Source organism: Balaenoptera borealis (assembly GCF_965194805.1).
Source record: "Balaenoptera borealis genome assembly, chromosome: 15".
Classification (NCBI taxonomy): Eukaryota; Metazoa; Chordata; class Mammalia; order Artiodactyla; family Balaenopteridae; genus Balaenoptera; species Balaenoptera borealis.
Genome location: NC_138871.1, coordinates 85,355,123 through 85,374,617, shown reverse-complemented (window position 1 = coordinate 85,374,617; position 19,495 = coordinate 85,355,123). Strand labels below are relative to the sequence as shown.

The 19,495-nt window shown below is 36.5% G+C and overlaps 1 protein-coding gene across 3 annotated transcripts in view; it reads right to left on the bottom strand.

The window, feature by feature from the left end:
- Positions 1-4,450: 4,450 nt before the first annotated feature.
- Positions 4,451-19,495, bottom strand: part of YWHAQ (tyrosine 3-monooxygenase/tryptophan 5-monooxygenase activation protein theta) — a 31,293-nt gene continuing 16,248 nt past the window's right edge. For 2 of the 3 annotated variants that reach the window (XM_082357570.1, XM_082357571.1), the window contains exons 3-6: positions 10,027-10,150; positions 7,862-8,025; positions 7,122-7,217; positions 4,451-5,531 (exon numbers count right to left, since the gene is read on the bottom strand). In XM_082357570.1, coding sequence (XP_082213696.1) covers positions 5,472-5,531; positions 7,122-7,217; positions 7,862-8,025; positions 10,027-10,150 — 444 coding nt within the window. In that variant the 3' untranslated portion in view covers positions 4,451-5,471. Of the gene's footprint in view, positions 5,532-5,983; positions 6,099-7,121; positions 7,218-7,861; positions 8,026-10,026; positions 10,151-19,495 lie in introns of all 3 variants that reach the window. The other variant, XR_014235035.1, reaches the window with a different exon arrangement.

Sequence of the window (19,495 nt, the reverse complement as noted above, 5' to 3'; positions counted from 1 at the left end):
GTCTCCTTTTTTTCTGAAGGGCATTAAGGGACTCACTGCTCAGCACATTCTAAAGTAGAAAGTGTTGCCATTAACACAATGCTGTAAGTGGAAGGGACCCAACAATGTCACCATGAAAAACTATGATACTATTCACAACAGTGAAATTATGAACTTAACAGTCCTAGGACATGAACTGCAAAGAAACCTCTAAGACCATCTAGAACAAATGGCTCTTAAACTCATTTGAAATCAATTTTACATCACAACCCACTGTTCACATAAAGTGAAAATGATTTCACAAACTATTACCCCTATTAACATGCCATATATTTTTTTTTTTGGCCATGCCGTGCGGCTTGCGGGATCTTAGTTCCCCGACCAGGGACTGAACCCGGGCCCCAGCAGTGAAAGCACCAAGTCCTAACCACTGGACCGCCAGGGAATTCCCATGCCATATACTTCTATTATAAAAGAGCTGGCTGTGACCCATTAGGTTTCCACTATCCACTGATCGGTCATAATGAAATTTTAAAAAAGCACTGATCTGTCACTGCTTTAATCTCCAAAAAAAGGCAACATAGCACAGCAGCAAGAGTACCAACTTCCAAGTAGATTACCCAGGTTTGAATCCTGATACCGCCACTCACTTAGCTATGAGGACCCAAGTCCTAGGACACGTCATTAGCTTCTGTGCCTCAGTTTTCTCATTCATAAATCAGGAGAAAAATCTACCTCAAAAACTTTATGAAGCTGAGTTTTATTTGTGAAGATGCTTAAAAACAGAACCTGTGAAGATGGGTAAGTCAGGCCCCCGATATGGTGGCCCAAGATCACATGCAGCTACCAGTGGGACGCTTGGGCTAGAACCCTGGCCGATGGCCGTATCACTATACTGAAGCATGAGTATACGATTAACACTGACAATACAAGGCCCTTCAGTGTGAAACATACGACATGAAGAACGTATCTGAACCATAAATTTGACAAATGCTTGGTAATGAACATTATTTCCTTACTTTCTGAAAATCATTAGAGGGCTAACACCTTTTAAAAGAACCTACTAGAGAAATGTAAATTAAAGCCTTCATTTTCTAAGTCTGAGTGGCAGAAACAAATAATTTTCATTGAAAATTCTTTTCAACTTAGGCAGTAGAGAATTACTGAGAATCTGGAGCTATTTTCATGTTTTTTTGGTCTAATTTTGTCTAGTTTCAGGTCAAACATTAGTTGATTTTTTTTGGATTTGCTTCCGTAACCATGGGTTAGGTCCAGCATGTCCTAATATTCCTTGAGCTGCTTTTAAGGTTTTCCTCAAGGGCAAAACGGACAGGTTAAGGGTAAGTGGAGGAAGAGTTAAAAAAACAAACCCTCCAAATATGATAGAAAATAAATTCTATTTACTAGCCATAGTAAACAAGCTGAAGCACCCACAGCTGGCAACAGTGACAGAAATGAATTTGGTTTTGGCATCTGATTTCAAACTATAGGTCTGCCGCTTAATACACATAATTTTGGACACATAACTTCATTTTTTTCCTGATCAGATGTCCTATCAGTCAAGAGGAAATTAACTTGGCAGGGCAGTTGAGAGGATTAAATATGACTGACTATGAATGTGTGTGCCCTAATACATGACCAGGCACCAAAATGAATTCAATCAATGCTGGTTCCCTGTAACTAAAACAGAAGGGCCAGACCATTTATGGACATGCTCAAGGTGTTCTAATTTTAAACTGAAGATGGTTCAGTCTCCAGCTTCTCCCCCTGGGTATTTATTATTACCTACTATTTATTATTTCTCCCTTTAAAGCATCAAGTCTAAAGGCTTTTTGTAAGTGAAATGTGGCTAAGCAGTAAATGGCAAGTCTGTTGTGAACCGAATTTCATGATGATCTGGGACTCACCTTCCGGTATTGATACCACAGGTTTCTTAAGCACCTGCTGAATGGGTCAAAAACGTTATTGTGGGGGACTTCCCTGGTGGCACAGTGGTTGAGAATCCGCCTGCCAATGCAGGGGTCATGGGTTCGATCTCTGGTCCGGGAAGATCCCACATGCCCCGGAGCAACTAAGCCCGTGCGCCGCAACTACTGAGCCTGTGCTCTAAAGCCGTGAGCCACAACTACTGATGCTCACGCACCTAGAGCCCGTGCTCCGCAACAAGAAAAGCCACCGCAATGAGAAGCCTGCACACTGCAACGAAGAGTAGCCCCCACTCGTCACAACTAGAGAAAGCCCGCGCGCAGCAACAAAGACCCAACGCAGCCAAAAATAAATAAATAAATTTTTAAAAACATTAGTGGTTTCTGTTAAAAAAACATTATTGTGGCAGGTGGTTTATACCGGTACTTAATTGTGATGGCCTCAAAATTCAATAGTAATATATATGATATACAATGGTAACTCTCCTCTTGCAAAGCTGATGAAATACAAATTACACAAGGGAAGATGATATTCGGCAGAATAAAACATACAACATAACTGTCTTAATCAGTTTAAAGTGAGTCTTCCTAAACATATCAGATGACACCTATCTATAACCAGTCCAAATAAACTCAGGCTCATAATTTAACAAAAATTGTCACGTTTGTGCCTAAAATAGGCCCTCAAATATTTTTGAATGTTTGGCTCAACTCCACAAAAACAAAACAAAAAAATCAGTCCACTTAAAGATAAGTGACTAGAATTCTGATCTCAAAATATTTTACTCTATTAGAATTTTTACACACTTTAAATGGGCTTCCTAGTGTTTTTCATGATTTTTAAAAAACTAATAGTCTCTACTGATAAATATTTAAAGTTATAGACATGACTGTAGTCTACCAATCCCGTCCAAAAAAATTACTGTTCTTTCCCAATCTCGGATCAAATAATCATGGCTGAATGTACTGTATGTTGGAAGAGAAATCCCTAATGTTTCTATTTTGGATAATCAGTGTTAGGATGCAATCCACCCTCCTGTTATTTTCAGTTATTAAAACCTAAATGACATTTTAAAGGGAAAACTGCCAATTAAAAAGTTCTAACTACAAAATAGGTGTAACATTTAAAATTTCTAAACTATCTCAGAAAGTAATTATAAAAGTTAGAAAGCTCAAACCTGGGTTTAAACCCTCCCTCTACCCCAAGTTCTTAGCAGTATTCTATAAATATCCTCTACATCTAGTACAGAAGGTCCCAAAATGAGAGTCAGAAAGAGATAATACCACAGGCTGGGCCCCCTTTTAAAGATGCTCACCTCTCCTAAAGCAAGGAGATAACCTGGGACTAATCTGCTCTTTCAGAAAGAAGGCTACTTTCAGAACTCACCAAAGTAGTGTAGTCATTACTCTATTCAGTACTTACAACTTTGTTAGGACTGATAATTTTTTCTCCTAATTCACAATGTTCTTTCAATGTTTACTGAAATTTTTATTTAAAAAGCACTGTCTTGGGCTTCCCTGGGGGCGCAGTGGTTGAGAATCTGCCTGCTAATGCAGGGGACACGGGTTCGAGCCCTGGTCTGGGAAGATCCCACATGCCGCGGAGCGAGTAGGCCCGTGAGCCACAACTACTGAGCCTGCGCATCTGGAGCCTGTGCTCCGCAACAAGAGAGGCCGCGATAGTGAAGAGGCCCGCACACCGCGATGAAGAGTGGCCCCCGCTCGCCGCAACTAGAGAAAGCCCTCGCACAGAAACGAAGACCCAACACAGCCAAAAATAAAATATGAAAATAAATAAATAAATTAAAAAAAAAAAAAAAAAGCACTGTCTTACTGATTTACATTTTGGCAGGCCAAAGTTCTATTAATCTTATTTAAATGGATAATTTCCGCAAGTCCCATTCAATTCTGTCTTTTCATTTCCCCTCAGAAAACAAATCAAGTGCAAACAAAACCTTGTTTCATAGTCACACTTTTAGGAGAAAAAGGATAATCCTACACAGCTTAATTTTTCAGATTATTTTCTGACTTTAAAATAAATTCTCAGGCCGATACTAAGACAGGCTAGTATAATAGCCATGGCAATATTATAAAACCAAAATTATTCTGAACTCACCAATGGTACAACTGAGCGTTTACAAAGAGAATTATCTGAAAACAAGGTACTCAAACTCTGACATTCTGTTTGAATATCCACTGAAACGTAATTCTAACACCAGCCAAAGCACTCACAATCACATAATTTTAACTTTTCTAGTTTTAAAATGTCCACTTTATTTCATTTAACGGTTAACTAATATCATTTACATCTAAGGAAGAGAGGGTCCACAAAACTGATCTAAGGTAAAACACTAACTCTTAAGAAATGTAGTCCAATTTTATACAGGTCCAGGCATCCCTAGACAAGTGTATCACAATGCAGAAAAATGGGTACCACTACTCCATTTTACATGAGATAAAAGGGAAGTATCAATAAACTTCAGAAAGTAGTAAATTCACCTGTCCCTTAAAATATGAGTATGTAATTGTTACAAAGCCATAGTAAATGGTTTATAAAATGTAATTTTATTTTATGTTACTCTGCTGTTACATAGGGCATAACATTTTCACAAGGCTTTTTTGGGACTACAGTCGATGATTATTAGCAACATACAATAGTGGTCCAACTCTCTAACAATCACTAGACAAACTGGACACCCTCTCACATGTGCACAAATCTGCATGGAAAAGTACTAAAGTTTTAGACTTGGACTTGTGTACTTTATTTCCCCTTTCTAGTGTATTAAGCAATGACATGCACTTTCATTTGCCAAAAGCAATGCTTGTATTCCGGCAGCAGCATGCTACTTCTATTACATAGTAAAGTGAATACCAGAACTACAAAGGCAGGAGGTGTAAGTGAATTTTTATTGGGAAGGGAAGTTGTCAACTTAAACAGCAGCAAATGAAGAGTGAATGAGGAAACTCCCTGTTGTCACAGATACACAAGACCTCCATTATATATGATACAGGAGGCATTTTAATTTGTGACCCCCAGCCTCAAAATGTCAAATGCTTTTCCATTCAATCTAACACTTCTGGATTCCTACCAAAAAGGAATATATTAAGAGGATGGAAAAGTTGCTTACTGAAAGAAAATCCCCGAAGAAGAGTAAGGGAGGGAATGTAGAAATTAAGAAGTTATGTAGAACACTCTTTAAATTGTAATTAACTACATTTTCATATCTTCACAGTAATACAAAACACAGTCACTTGCAGAACTGGTTCAGATTACTTAAATACCAGATACATTTTTAGTCCTCTACATAAGTGTTTGGAAGTTACTTATGTTTATATGAAATGAAGCTATTAATACTTTTCTACAGCAGTAACTGCACACCAGGAAGGCCAAGACAAACACAAATCAAGGAATGGAGTTTTCCCAAAGCTGCAGTGTGAAAAGACTATAAACAGTTGATTCCATACACATGAATGGGTTTCTTTGCTATAGGAAATCCAAATGGAATAAGGAATGGAGATGAGTAAAAAGGTTTCTTGAGGGGAAGAAGGATGACACCCTGTATGCACTTAGTTCTCTGCCCCTTCTGCCGCGTCACATTCTTCTCCTGCACTGTCTGATGTCCATAACTAGAAAAAAAAAATCATATTAAGTTACTATTTCTAGATCAATTATTTCAAGTCTTATTATAATATCAAAATGTAATTCTTAGAGCAGTAAATTAAACAATAGAGATTATGACTAAGACTGGAAGTTATATTTCATCAACTCCTCCCAAAGTGTACCCCTGTATTCCTTTCACTGTGCATTTACAAAATGACAAACACATATACAGTATTTGAGTACGTTTTCAAAGCTTACTATAATCTCAGATAAAAACAAGGTAACTAACATCCTTAGAATTTAATGCTCTCTCAATTTCTGGCAGCCCAATGCTCTTTTTAAAAGCACTACTAAAATATACTTTATGAGATTAGTAAGGCCAAAAAAATTTTTCTTTGGGGCTGGGCAGGGACCATAGTCAAAGTCACCATTGCCAAGTATTTGAAGGGCTATCATATAGAAAAAGAAGCAGGCTTACTTTGTATGCTGCAAAGAGTTAAACAGGAGTGAACGATGTTAAGTTACAGGGAAGCAGCATGTATGCATGAAGATATGTAGATACGGTTCTTGAATTAGGTAGGATGTTAGTCTTTCTAATTTTAGGATGGAACAATGAAGTGAAAAAGGGAATAGTCAATATTTGTTGCCTATGCATAACAATAGTTCACAAAACGGATTTCTATTAGACCGGCACCAAGACACTAGTGGCAATTTTAGCAGAGCTGAAGTCTTAACCTTTAAGTCATTATTAAGATACTAAAATAAAAACAAACAAACAAAACAAATATCCCCAAAGAACTGTCTCTGGGAGAGAGAAAACAAAACAGAACTAGTTACAAGATAGCTCCAGGGTGCATCTGGAAAGAGGTTAATTGCTCAGTTTGTTTTTCTTCTATAGAAGCTATTTATGCTGATCATTTTTCTATTGTTACCTCACAACCAGAGGGATTCCTAATGGCTGGGAATGAACTGTCTTCATAATTTCTCTGTTCAGCAAAGTTGAACAGATAGGGTGCTAATGTTAAAAATTTTTTTATCTAGCAGAAGATGAAGCATCAAAACGGGGGGGGGGGGGAGGGGAGGGGGCGGGAGAACTACATTTATATTAAAAGGTGTGTTTCTTCCACATTTTGTCTAAGATTTTGACATATCCAATTTACTTGAACCTACAAAAGAAGCTAAGTAAAGCTCAACCTGTATTTTTTTCTCCATTACTTTTTCCTCCATCCCCTGTCTATACAAGAGGTAGGGAGAAAAACAAAAGAAAAAACAAATTAAAAAAGACAAACTCTCTAGATTAACATAATTTATCAACATCTTCATACCAGTGAAATAAAGAGTCAATAATGTTAATATTATGAGTTCCTAAAATCTTAGTACTTTCTCAGGAAGGTCTGATAAAATGCCTATTCAACTTGAAAATCTGCCTACAAAGAACAGTTGTCCTATACAAAATACTAATACGTATTTAATATTTTTATGTAATTTTTATATATTCATTTTCTAAGAGCAAGTGTAGCTCTAATATAGCTGCCCCAAAACACAGGGAGCCTGAATAAAATATTAATACTTTTGTTCCTGAAAAGGAAATAAAATGAAAAGAATGAAAAACTCACTGTTAGGTTGTCTCTAAGCAACTGCATGATGAGGGTGCTGTCTTTGTACGAGTCTTCATTCAGTGTATCAAGCTCTGCAATGGCCTCATCAAAAGCCTGACAAATATTTACATCCATGGTAAACAATATTTACATCGACACAAACTGATACTCTATAGTCGCAAACCATTTTTATAAAATAGATGAACATCCACTTTATGTTCTATTATCACTTAAAACAAAACTGAATGAAATCACTTCCTCGGATTCTCAGCTTAAGAATTTTTGAGGATGACTAAAACTTATAAAGTTATACGTACTTAATCAGTAAACAAGCATTTCTTAGTTCTTTCACAGGACAGACAGCACGGCAGCTATGCCCAATATATTTTTTACAAATAAGAACTAGTATTTATTTGCAAAAACCCCTTTGAACACTTACATTTTGAAACACTTTGAGGAATGCAGAGATTCTACTGATCAAACCTGGCAGGCATTACTTTCCAATTCTTTACATTTCTTTCATACTTTTTTGATTACTCTGACCAATATGCTCTTTAGACAGATCTTACTGCTTACAACCATAGCTGGGAGAGTAAGATCTTGAGAAGGACAGTGGTAGGTGGTCATGATGGTAAGAAAAAGGAGATACCCAAATAAATGTAGAAATCATCCCTGGACATTCAAGTAAAATACCTAGACATTAACATGCTTGCTATCGCAAATAACCTAAAGAGGGTATTTCTGGACACACATCTTACCGTTTTAGCCAGTGTGCAGGCAAGTTCTGGGTTATTAAGGATCTCATAGTAAAATACAGAAAAGTTAAGAGCCAGCCCCAGGCGGATTGGGTGTGTGGGTTGCATCTCTTTCTTGCTTATATCAAAAGCCTCTTGGTAAGCTCCTTGGGAATTATCTATCGTTTCTGTGAAGGGAAAAAATAAAATAAAAAAGCATGGTACTGAAAATATCCATCCAGTATACAGTAACACCTTTAACATATGCTACTAACTCGGTAGAACCAGACTTCTCTCTGTAGCCTTCGTTTAAAACCATAGTAGCAAACCAAAAACATTATCCTGTACTGGGCTATTAAAAACCTAGTTTATAATGGTGCTTGTTTATAATCAGCTTAATAAAAAATATTAAGACATGAGACAGTATATCAGGTTTTTCCATCTCTGGGGCTAAAACACTTTTCTTCTTTCATGTCTTCTAATTTTATTACCTGAAAATGCAGCAATTAAAAACAATTTGATATATGTCAATAATATCGCAATAAAACTTGAAAAAAATCAGCTGCAATATCCCTTCCCACAATAATGGAAACATTTTACAAAGATCATCACCACCAAAATCTCTATTTTTGTGACTCATCCGTAGAAATAATACTGACCCTCGGTATCAAGATGTGTTATGTGAAACGCAATATAAAAGCACCAATATATAGATCAAAATCTGCTCTGACCAGAGTTTGATTACTGGCTTAATAAAAATGTCACCTTCCTGAACAAAATGTTCAGGAAGAACTACCAACACTAATCTGATTATATCATGTTTTGAAAAGGTTAGGTTTTCCGAATGAGGCCATTGGGCCCATTATAGCTCTAGAAGGACTGACCTAACAGAAATCAAGTTATCCCTTTAAAGCCCAAATATGTGCCTTTCCTTCTTCTTCTTCAATGGTACATTCACTGATCTAAACATAGCTGGTATGGCCCTCACAGTTAACTAAGGAGCTCTTGGTGTCCAGCACATAAGGAGGCATTACAATGAGAGTTCTAAAGCGTCTCAGCATCTAGACTGTAAATACAGACTATTTACAAATCCCAGACTACTGGAGTGTTCTACGTATAGGATGAGAAAATCCCAATGAGCCAGAAAGCGTCAGATCAGATTAATGCTGGGGCTATGGCCCAACCTCCCAAAGATATCCCCTTGACTAGCTGACGTTTAAATGTTCAGTTCTGTGCAAATACCTGTCACATTCAATTTTGCTTATCATTATGGCAACAGAAATTATATATTGATAACACAACAGTTTAGTATACAGATTCTATTACAGCAAGGTACAAAAGTTTTCTCTTTATATCTTAAATTACACTGATTTGGGGGATGCTAAAACTGTCTCACTTTTAGTAACTCTCTGAGAGAGAGGAAGAGGAGGCTGTAATAACCGTTTGTGGGGCATGCCCTTTTAGGATAGGGTAAAATGAGGAAGAAAATAATAAACTTACTGGAAAAAAAATAAGGACTTAAGTGATACTTCTACCCAGAACTTGCTTCATAAACTGAGTAGCAGGCACATACACAATATACTACTGTACACTCAGCTACCAAATACTCCAGGAGACTGAGTTCACTGCTAATAAATTTACTTTGACTGTTTTACAATCAAGTTAGGAAATTAGGTTACTCTTTTCCCCATAGCTGTGTTTTCTGTGATAAATTATATACCAGCAATAATACTCTCATCTCACCTCTCCTCTTCAGAAATCTGGTTATGTGTAATTAGTAGTCAATGTTATGATCCCTCAAAATAGGTAGTAATTAATAAATTAATACGTCAAGTAGAAAAAGTACAATGTCCTGTTTCTAGTCTATATGTAATTTCCAGTTATCTTAAGTTTCAAGATACAAGATGCTGAAGACCATGTGACACAACAGAATCACCCAAAGCATATGCAAAGAACTCTGGGGCTAAAAATATGGTGAACCAAATTCTAAAGCCTAAAAGATTAAGCCTGTTTTTAATAATATCTTATCAGGTTATAATCAGAGAGTTTATGAGTTTAATTTTTCATAAAGAGCACATAATGTAAAGTCATAACTATGTTTTCGTTTTTTGAGAACGTAAGGTAACATTATAAATTTATCCTCCCTCTCTTTTATATTGTAGCTTTACCCATAAACCAAATACACTTACGTTTCCGATCATCACCACAAGCAACTTCAGCAAGGTACCGGAAGTAATCCCCCTTCATCTTCAGATAGAAGACCTTACTCTCTGGATTAGTTGCATTGGCTATTAAATACTTATCCAACAATTCCTGAAAGAAATAAGTTAAAACATTAGGTACTAGCAAACACAACTGCCACAGGAGCTCCACACGGTACCACCCTGGACTGGAGGCGTGGCTAGAGAGCAGGGGTCAGGTGGCCGCCATCAGCTGAACGCTCTGGGGTCACAGCAAGTCATACTTCCTAATGGCAAAGCTATATTACATCAAACACTAATTAGAAAGAGCCTGTCTGCCCACTCATCCATTCACTGAAGCAAGCATTTCCTGATACCAAGCTAGGTGCTAGGCACTGTATTTGACCAGAGGGGAAACAAAGTCCTTGCCCTCAAAGAGTTCACAGTCTAATGAGAGGTAAGTATACCGTTAACAGTACAGATATGTGAATAAGGGGCTAAGGAAGCACAGAGAGGGAATGTCTGGCTCTGCTGGTGATGATCACTGTAAAGACAGGCTTCCCTGGGGAAGGGATATTTGCCTTGTCAAGAAGGAACAGAAGGAATGCAGCAGTTAGGAAACGAGGATGTGCAATCATTTTAGGGAGGGGAAGTAAAACGTTTAAGCCATCAAGTATGAAGAAGAGTATAATCACAGAACAAGTAAGCCGTCATGGCCCAGAGCAGGGCTACTCTGTGTCCTCTGCAACCAGCGCTCAGCCAAAAAAAGGGTGAGTCTCGGGGTTGAGAGTAAGTGGTCTAAAAACTTACCTAGCAATGTGACAATCATGTCTATCAAATACAACTATTTTTAAAAATTGGGTTAGTATTTAAGTATGTCTTTTATCCCTCATTTCATACCAAGAAATGTCCGCTTGATCCAATGAGCTAGTGCCTCTCAAACTGAGGTATTTGTACAAGGTGTGCCCAGGAGTATTAAAAAGTCACAAAAAAATGAATATGGTAGACACCTTCTTGGATTATCAATTTTACCTGATGCTAAGTAATTTAAAAATCTTCTTGTAATAAAAAATATTATGGTGAATAAAATTTGGGGGGAGTAAAATCAACAAATAGATACTAAAGAAGTAAAAGATGGTTTAGAAAATGTAGTTTTAACTCAAGAGCTTTCTTGCTGTTTATCTGAATAAAAAGAGCCTAAACAAAACGCAATGATTATATGCATATTATTTTAAAGAAAATAAACAGAGAAACATTTTAAATCCTTAAATTTAATGAAAAATATGTTTAGGTTAAAAAAATATATTTTAAAAGGGTCTGAAGCTCAGGGGAAGTTAAACTTAGTATTACAATAAAATTACCTAATGAAGCCCCAGAAATTTATACGTTATAAAAGTGGCAGGATCATATTGTAAGAATTTCTCCTGCTCAACATCACCAATACAATTTTAATAGTTATTTATTAAAATAAACTTGAGAAAAACTCTTTCCCAGAATCTTACAAAATCACACTACTTAAAATTTTTCCTCTAATACCATTTTTACATATCATGGATGACTTCCAATTTTAAAACTATTTCTATGGAACACCTGAATTTAGGGGGTTTTTGGGGAGGAAGGGGGGGGGCAATGGTGAGACAGCCACAAAAACGTTCACTAAGCTTCTAAATGTCAAACTGACTCAGTCATCTCTATCTTAAAAAAAAAAAATTTTAAACAAGAGTAGATTCTGAGAAGCAGTATCAAATAATGCAAACACAGTATTTATACTGTGGGAACCAACACCTCTGCTTATATTCAAACTAAGGAACTACAATGTAAAATGAAGTGCCTCCCACTTTTCTTTTTCTCGCAAGTAAGTCAGGCAGTTAAGATGAGATCTCACAGAGGATCTCCAAAACAGTGCCAGCTCTGGTAAAGACAGTATTTACAATTAAAAAAAAAAAAAAAAAGCCACTTGGAACATTTAAGACCTAGTACTTTGTGATTAAATGTGGCAGAAATGTGGTAGCAGGGGCTGAGAAAAGTCTGACTGACTAGAATGAGGACTTGGGGAGAGGAGAGGAATGTGATTCTAGCTCTCATCCCCCCTAAGTCACTTGAGCCAGATGTGGGAATGCTCATGAGGACTCTCTGACTGGCACGCTGGACTTCCAAGGATTTGGAAAGCTGCTAAACAGCTACTGCATCAGTTTACACAGCCAACTTATAAGCTAGCTGTAAACTTTTCCCTTCTAAAATTATTAACTTTGATCACTAGTTTGCATATAGCCATTACGTACGATTTACAGTGTTGGCTTTTATAAAGTGACTTGTGCATTACTTCCATCCTGGAGTTTCAGCCAGGTATCATGGTTCTTTGTCAGATGCCACTAGCTCTCTGTGAAGGAAACAACAGGTACAGAATAATTCTGTCTTTCCATGTGCTATCAGTAGTAGCGATGTAGATTTTAGCCCAATTAAAAGACAATGGATTCTGCTTCATGTCTTACCAAAACGATTTACGGCTATATCAGGTATTATCAATACCAGTTATTAAATATTAATACCACATAGAATAAAGGCTATAAATACTTAAGGTATATAGAGCCTAGGTGTACAATTTTTTGTTAAAAAAATTAAATTATAAAAAAGACTCAATACAGGTCAGAGAGTAAAAACCAAAATGACAAGCAGCTCCCTGGAATAAGAAAATCTTCCCAGATAAGGTCATTGGTAAGAAGAAGTCAGGAGAGGAAGGGAATCAATTTTTAACATTAATGTAGTTAAAAGTTCCTCCACTAATTCCCCCTTTACATTACTCTTGTCAATTAAGCAGGAGATCCCCTTTGTGACGCTTCAACCAGCAAATTTTATGATCCTGGGAGGCTTGGAGAACTAAGATTGGGGCTACCTTCAGTGTTGAGTGTTACCTGATTGAGAGGCAGAATGCAAGAAGTACATTCCTTTTTGAGAATCTGAGAGATCTGTGACGTCAGTGCACTTACTACCCAAAATTACAAGATGCACTAGTAACAAAACATTCTAGACCAAAGAAACTCAAATACAAGCAAAGTCAGAGGAAAAAATATAAGTTATTATGGTACAGGTCGTTTTAGGAGATGCTAAAGGACCTCAGAATAAGCTTAATCTCAGAAAAATATGATGGGAATAACAATAAAGAGGATTACATCATAAAAGCAGTAAAGAACTACGCAAGAAATGAAATTGTGAGAAATAACAGTGATGCAAATTTAGTATAGTAATTATTCTTCTTCAATCCCAAACCTTAGAGAAAAGGTTAGGAAGAATAACAAAACTCCAGTACTAACTCTATCTCTAGGAGTGAATTATGTTTACATACAATAATCCTACCATCACTTCAATAGCTTTTCCAAAACAACTAATTTGGCTTCAGTGGTAATAGTCCGTGTGTGGCATCCAAAAAACGAATACTTTTATCTTAAATTCATTTATAAGTGATTTGTTTTATAGACAAAATAAGCTGCTCTTCTTCCTCATTATATAGCTTATTCTTTACATACCAAACTGATTTTTTTTTCCAAACTGATTTTTTTTAAGAGAGCAGGTAACTGATGAAGAGCCTTGAAATACAAACAAAATAATCAACAGGAAACAAAAAATGTCCTAAGGATTTTCAATTTCCTCTCTATCAGCTTATTGAAATTCATTAAATAAAACACTATTAACATGTTCAATCTCTAACTTTATGGCACATACACTAGTCACTATCTGTATATTTTTATCTGTTTAATCAGCACACGTTCCCATAAAAGATTACATTACTCATTCAACAAATATTTAAGTGTTCAATATGTGCCATGCCCTATTCTAACCACTCTTGCATGTATTATTTGCACATAAGAACCATTATGATAATTTTACAAGTGAATAAAATCACCTAGGAATCAAGAAACTTACACCAAGTCATATAATTAATTAAATGGGGCTAGAATCTGAAAATAAAGCTAGCATTCTTAGTACTAACCTATAAAATAATGGAGCATATCTATGAGAGATAAGGCTTTGGCCTTAAGTTATTTAATTAGTAAAGCAAACAGAAGAATTAATATAGGGACTTCCCTGGTGGCACAGTGGTTGACAATCCGCCTGTCAATGCAGGGGACACGGATTCAAGCCCTGGTCCCGGAAGTTCCCACATGCCACGGGGCAACTAAGCCCGCGCACCACAACCATTGAGCCTGTGCTCTAGAGCCCGCGAGCCACAACTACTGAAGCCCAGGTGCCTAGAGCCCGTGCTCCGCCACAGGAGAAGCCACTGCAATGAGAAGCCTGTGCACCTCAACGAAGAACAGCCCCCGCTCACCACAACTAGAGAAAGCCTGCACGCAGCAACGAGGACCCAACGCAGACATACATACATACATACATACATACATACATACATACATAAATTTATATTAAAAAATGAATTAATATAGTATATAGGGTAACATAACTATTCAACAAATGGAACATTTATCTAATGGTAAGAGCTAAATTTTTCTAACATCCCAACTTCAAGTATTATATATAGTACAAAGAACCACTGACATGTAGGAAGAATAAAGTCTCTAGACAATAACTATCTCTTAATTAGGTTTTAACTCCAAGAGACCAAAATCAAAGAAAAATTCAATACTCAAGAAGGAAGCCATATTTCATCCAGAAAATTCTATTGCATTTTACAAACAGGCAGAAAGCATGGAGGAAGAAAACATTCCAAGGCACAGAGCACCCATGGCATAGGAAAAGGCACAATTGCAAAACAGGTAGAAAGTCACTGAAGACAGTAAAATCTTTTTAAAACGAAAAGAAATAAGTAGAAAAAAACTTTCCAAACCAGCAAAAGTACATTTTTAAAAAGGAACCAAATTTCACAATTGAACCTCAGTGGAATGAATGCTGGACCAAACATCTGGTTCTAGAGTCTCCATCTAGAGCAAGTTCCTTAGTTTAATTTCTTCTATAAAATAATCAAAATATTTTCTAGTTTTAATAATCTATGCTAATTCTAAGGTATTAAATCAAAGGAGCAACCTGTTAAGCAGCGCAACTTCTAGATAAAAATGTTTCCTTAATATTTCTCATTCACAAAATTCTGTATATGGTATGTTAAGTATTTAGCACAGTGCCTACCATAGAGCAAGACTCATTATTTGTCAAATGAACATTAACCATGACATGGTAACATACTGAAATGGATGCAACAGCAAGAGAATTTCACACGTATTACAGGGCTTAAGATGGCACAGGGCTTTTCTTGAATTATTTGTTTTTGTAATTCTTTATTTTTATCAAAGTAATAATGTACAAGTTAATTAACTACCACTCTAAAATTTCTAAATAAGGAAAAAAGAAGTCTCCCCCATTCTGTTGTTTCACTCCTTCAGCAATTTTTTTTTTTTTTTTTTGAAAAATCATCATCTCATACTGATATATCCAGAATTCAAATTCAACCTCACAGGATTCTTCTTCCCTTACTTGTATATTCACACACAATGAGACTCTGGTTTCCATTAAAATAATACGTAATACTGTCCATCACCTAAAACTCAAAAGTGAAAAATAAAGTTTCTCTCCCTTCCTTGGATCCTGAGCCGGCCAGTTCTTCCCCTCCCAAGGTAACCATCATCACCAGTTTCTTGTAAGTTCTTCCAGATATTTTAAACATTTAAAATGCATGTACGTTCCCCCTCCCTCATGTTAGCATACTACATACATTGTTCTACACCTTGCCTTTTCCGTGCAATAATCCCTCTGAGATCATTCCATATTCATGTTTATAACTGCCTCATGCTATAGAACACTGAACAGTATTATATATGTCCACTGTATGGGCATACCATAATTATTTAGTTTCCTCTGATGAACATTTTAGTTGCTTCAAATCTGTTGCTCTTTCCAACAATGTGCCAAATGTACCTTCGATCCTTGGAAGACAGATGTTTAACTGTCCTTCCTCAGGGCAATTTCAATTTACATCCCCACTAGCAATGTGTAAGTGTTCTAATTTCTCAACATCCTTCTGAGCCCAAGGTATTATCATTTTTTATCTTTTCCAATTCAATAAGGAAAAACATCTTACTATAGTTTTATTTGCAGTTTTCTTTAAACAGTATGGTTATATCCTTTGCCATTTTCCCAGTGAGTTTTTTCCCTTACTGATATGTAGGGATATATGTTAATGATATTAGTCCATTTTCCAGATGTATCTCATATAACTTCATGTACTTAAAGATTCTGTCTGGGACTTCCCTGGTGGCACAGTGGTTACGACTCCGAGCTCCCAATGCAGGGGGCCCGGGTTCGATCCCTGGTCAGGGAACTAGATCCCACGTGCATGCCGAAACTAAAGATCCCACGTGCCACAACTAAGACCCGGTGCAGCCAAGTAAATAAGTAAATTAAATAAATAAATATTAAACAATAAAGACTCTGTTTGGCAGTAAAACTGCATTTATTAATATTTTTCTGTTATATTAAATCAGATCTAATATTACCAACGTTTCTGACAAATGTGAGAAGCACAAGTTAATGTAACTATTTGATTTTAGCACAAATACACAAACAGAAGACTTCTAATTGAAATACAAGTCTGAATGTGTTTTTAGGTATTGTCCACCTCACCAGATGAAATGCTAACACATATTAAATGCTACCTGAATAGCAGTGTATCAGATTAAAACACACACACACACCCCCCTCTAACTCACTCTTGTATGGAGTATTTAAGAAATTTATGACTCTTCACCTTAAAATAGATGGGTAGAAACATGATTTCTGGTTGTGGCAATACGGTAAGACCAAGCAGACTTTCCCTTCTAAAAATAATCAAAATGCTAAACAGAAACAGATAAAACAGAAGAAAAAATTACAGCAAAGCTCCAAAGGAAGGAAGGGAGATATTCAAGTGCTAGATAGGAAGAGGAAATGAAGTTAGAGCAAAAAAGTAAAAATTTACAACACAATGACAGTGATGTGTAGGGGGTAAGGACCCTAGAAAAACGGTGTCTATCACTGCTGAGAAGTAGCAAGAAAGCTATTTCCTGGGCTTTTGGGGGTGTGGGTGGATGTGGGTGTCGTCCCCCATGAAAAACTGAAACCCAAACACATGTTCTGTGCAGGTGCTCTTCAAATTTTTATTTCATACATGATGTGTGAGTCCGCGAGCTGAAAATCTGTGGGCCGAGGCTTAGTGTGCCCAGCAGAAACAAATCATCAAAACCACTTCCATAATCCAAGGCACACACACACAAGTTCCACAGGAAAAACTACATCTGAATTCTTAAAAATAACAAAACTAATCAAGGGACAGATCCACCATAATGAGGGATCAGCAGACAAACAGATGGTTAGTACCCAAGAGCTTAAAAAATGAAACAGCGTGTAATAAAACATAAGTATATTAAAAATGTCTAAAGACTCTTTTAAAGAATCCTTTAAAGATATATATTTTAATATTTACGGATTAAGTGGATGACGCCCAGGACTGGCTTCAAAATAATGGGTGTGTGTGTGTTGGGGATATAAACAAAAAATTCATAATTGCTAGAGCAGGGTAATGGGTACATGGGGGGTTATTACAGCATTCTTTATTTTTGTTAAGTTTGAAAATTTTCTTGATTAAAACAACCCAAAACAGAAGTCAAGACAAAGAATAGGATACAATGAATTAAGAAAAAGTAGCTTGGAGGTGGGGGAGAGAGCTTTTAGAATTAAAAGAAAAATAAAAACAAAAAAAAGTAAAACAGAAGGCATATTTGAGGAAACGCCACAGAACACACAGAACTAAAAAGATGAAACAAGTGTGGATAAGTCAAAAGATGCAAATAGAAAGAGATGTCTAAGATATGATGTCTAAGGTAATATGCAACAGGAATCCCAGGAGAAAACAGAAAGAATGAGGAAGAGATGTTATGTAGAGATAATAGCTGAGATTCTCCCAGTTACGAATATAAATAATCTTCAAGGTGGAAAAGCACACTAAATCCCAAGCAAAATAAAATAAAAATAAATTCATACCCAGACCATCATGGCAAAACTGCAGAATGTCAAAGACAAGAAAATTCTTAAAAGCAACCAGAGAAATGACACGTTACATATAAAGGAAGAAACAAGAGTATGACTGACAGTTGATTTTTCATCAGAAAACAATCAAGTATCTTCAAAGTGAGGAGAAAAACAACTGTCAGCTAGAATTCCAAAACCAATTAAAGTACCACATAAGAAGCAGGAGCAAAACAAAGACATTTCCAGACAAAGACAGAAGTTCTCACTCAGATCTTTACTGGAAGAACCTTTTTAGAGTTGGGAAGGAAGAAATAATGGAATAAAAGAGAAGTCACCAAGTAGAATAATTACAGCAACTACAATACTGAGTAAGTGGAAAATTCCTGGTCATAATAATGAAAACAACTTTTCCAAAACTGTAACAACACAGAATTATTACAAGATGCTGAATAACAATACATGTGTGATACTTCATGTTTGCAGAGCATAGTATTTCAGATTATTTAAAAGGACAAAAGTTCTTTCGTATTAAGTATGTGCAAAGGATTGAGTTGGCTAGTAAAGGACACGTGTTTTCCTACCCTCTTTTAGAGGATTATCTAAATTTTCAAGGATAGTTAATGTGCTCCCTGCCCCCCTTCTTTATCCAACAAGTGTCTGCCTTTAAGAGACTACACTCTCTAAAATCTGACAATTAACTATGATAATACAATCTGCTACTAGGAGGAAATGTTTCATTAGAATAATCATGGATCTCAACTACTTCAACAGCTCACTATCCATTTTAAGGTAACTGACAAGATGTGGGTTCATTTTAGATATTTATTGTCAGGACTTTAGCCAATTATCTACATGCTGATTACTCACAAATCTGCCCTTTACCTGGCTGGGCAATTTACTTTTGCAGCTCATACCTCAGTTTACTGTTAAATAGAGTTAATGACAATCTGTACTTCTCAGCAGCCTGATGTGAAGACTGAAAGACTCAATACAAATTACTTAGAACACTGCTTGGTACACAAACCTCCATCACCACGCACCACAACACAAGTCTTTCTCATAAGCACCAGGCAAGGTGCTTCTATTTATATTTATTGACACCTGGATGGGCCACTGGCCCTTTAAACCTTACTCATCTAAAACATATTAAATTTGCCTTCCTAATACAATCTGCTGTTGATTCTCCTCCCCTACTCAATTTTCTGTCTTAGGAAAGAAAAGCCCTCAGTTGCCCTAGTTAGAAACCTGGGTGTTATCCTAATGCTTCTTTGGCCTCACTCCCCTGGTCCCCCATATTTACAGTCACCCAAGCCTGTGGATGTAATTTTTTCCAAGTCAAGACTTTGGAAACCTTCTCGAAGAAGCAGAGTATACTTTGGGAACACACATCTCCCCACTCTTAACTATAAACCACTGAAGGAAAAGACTTTATTTTGCCTAGAATACATATATATATATATATATA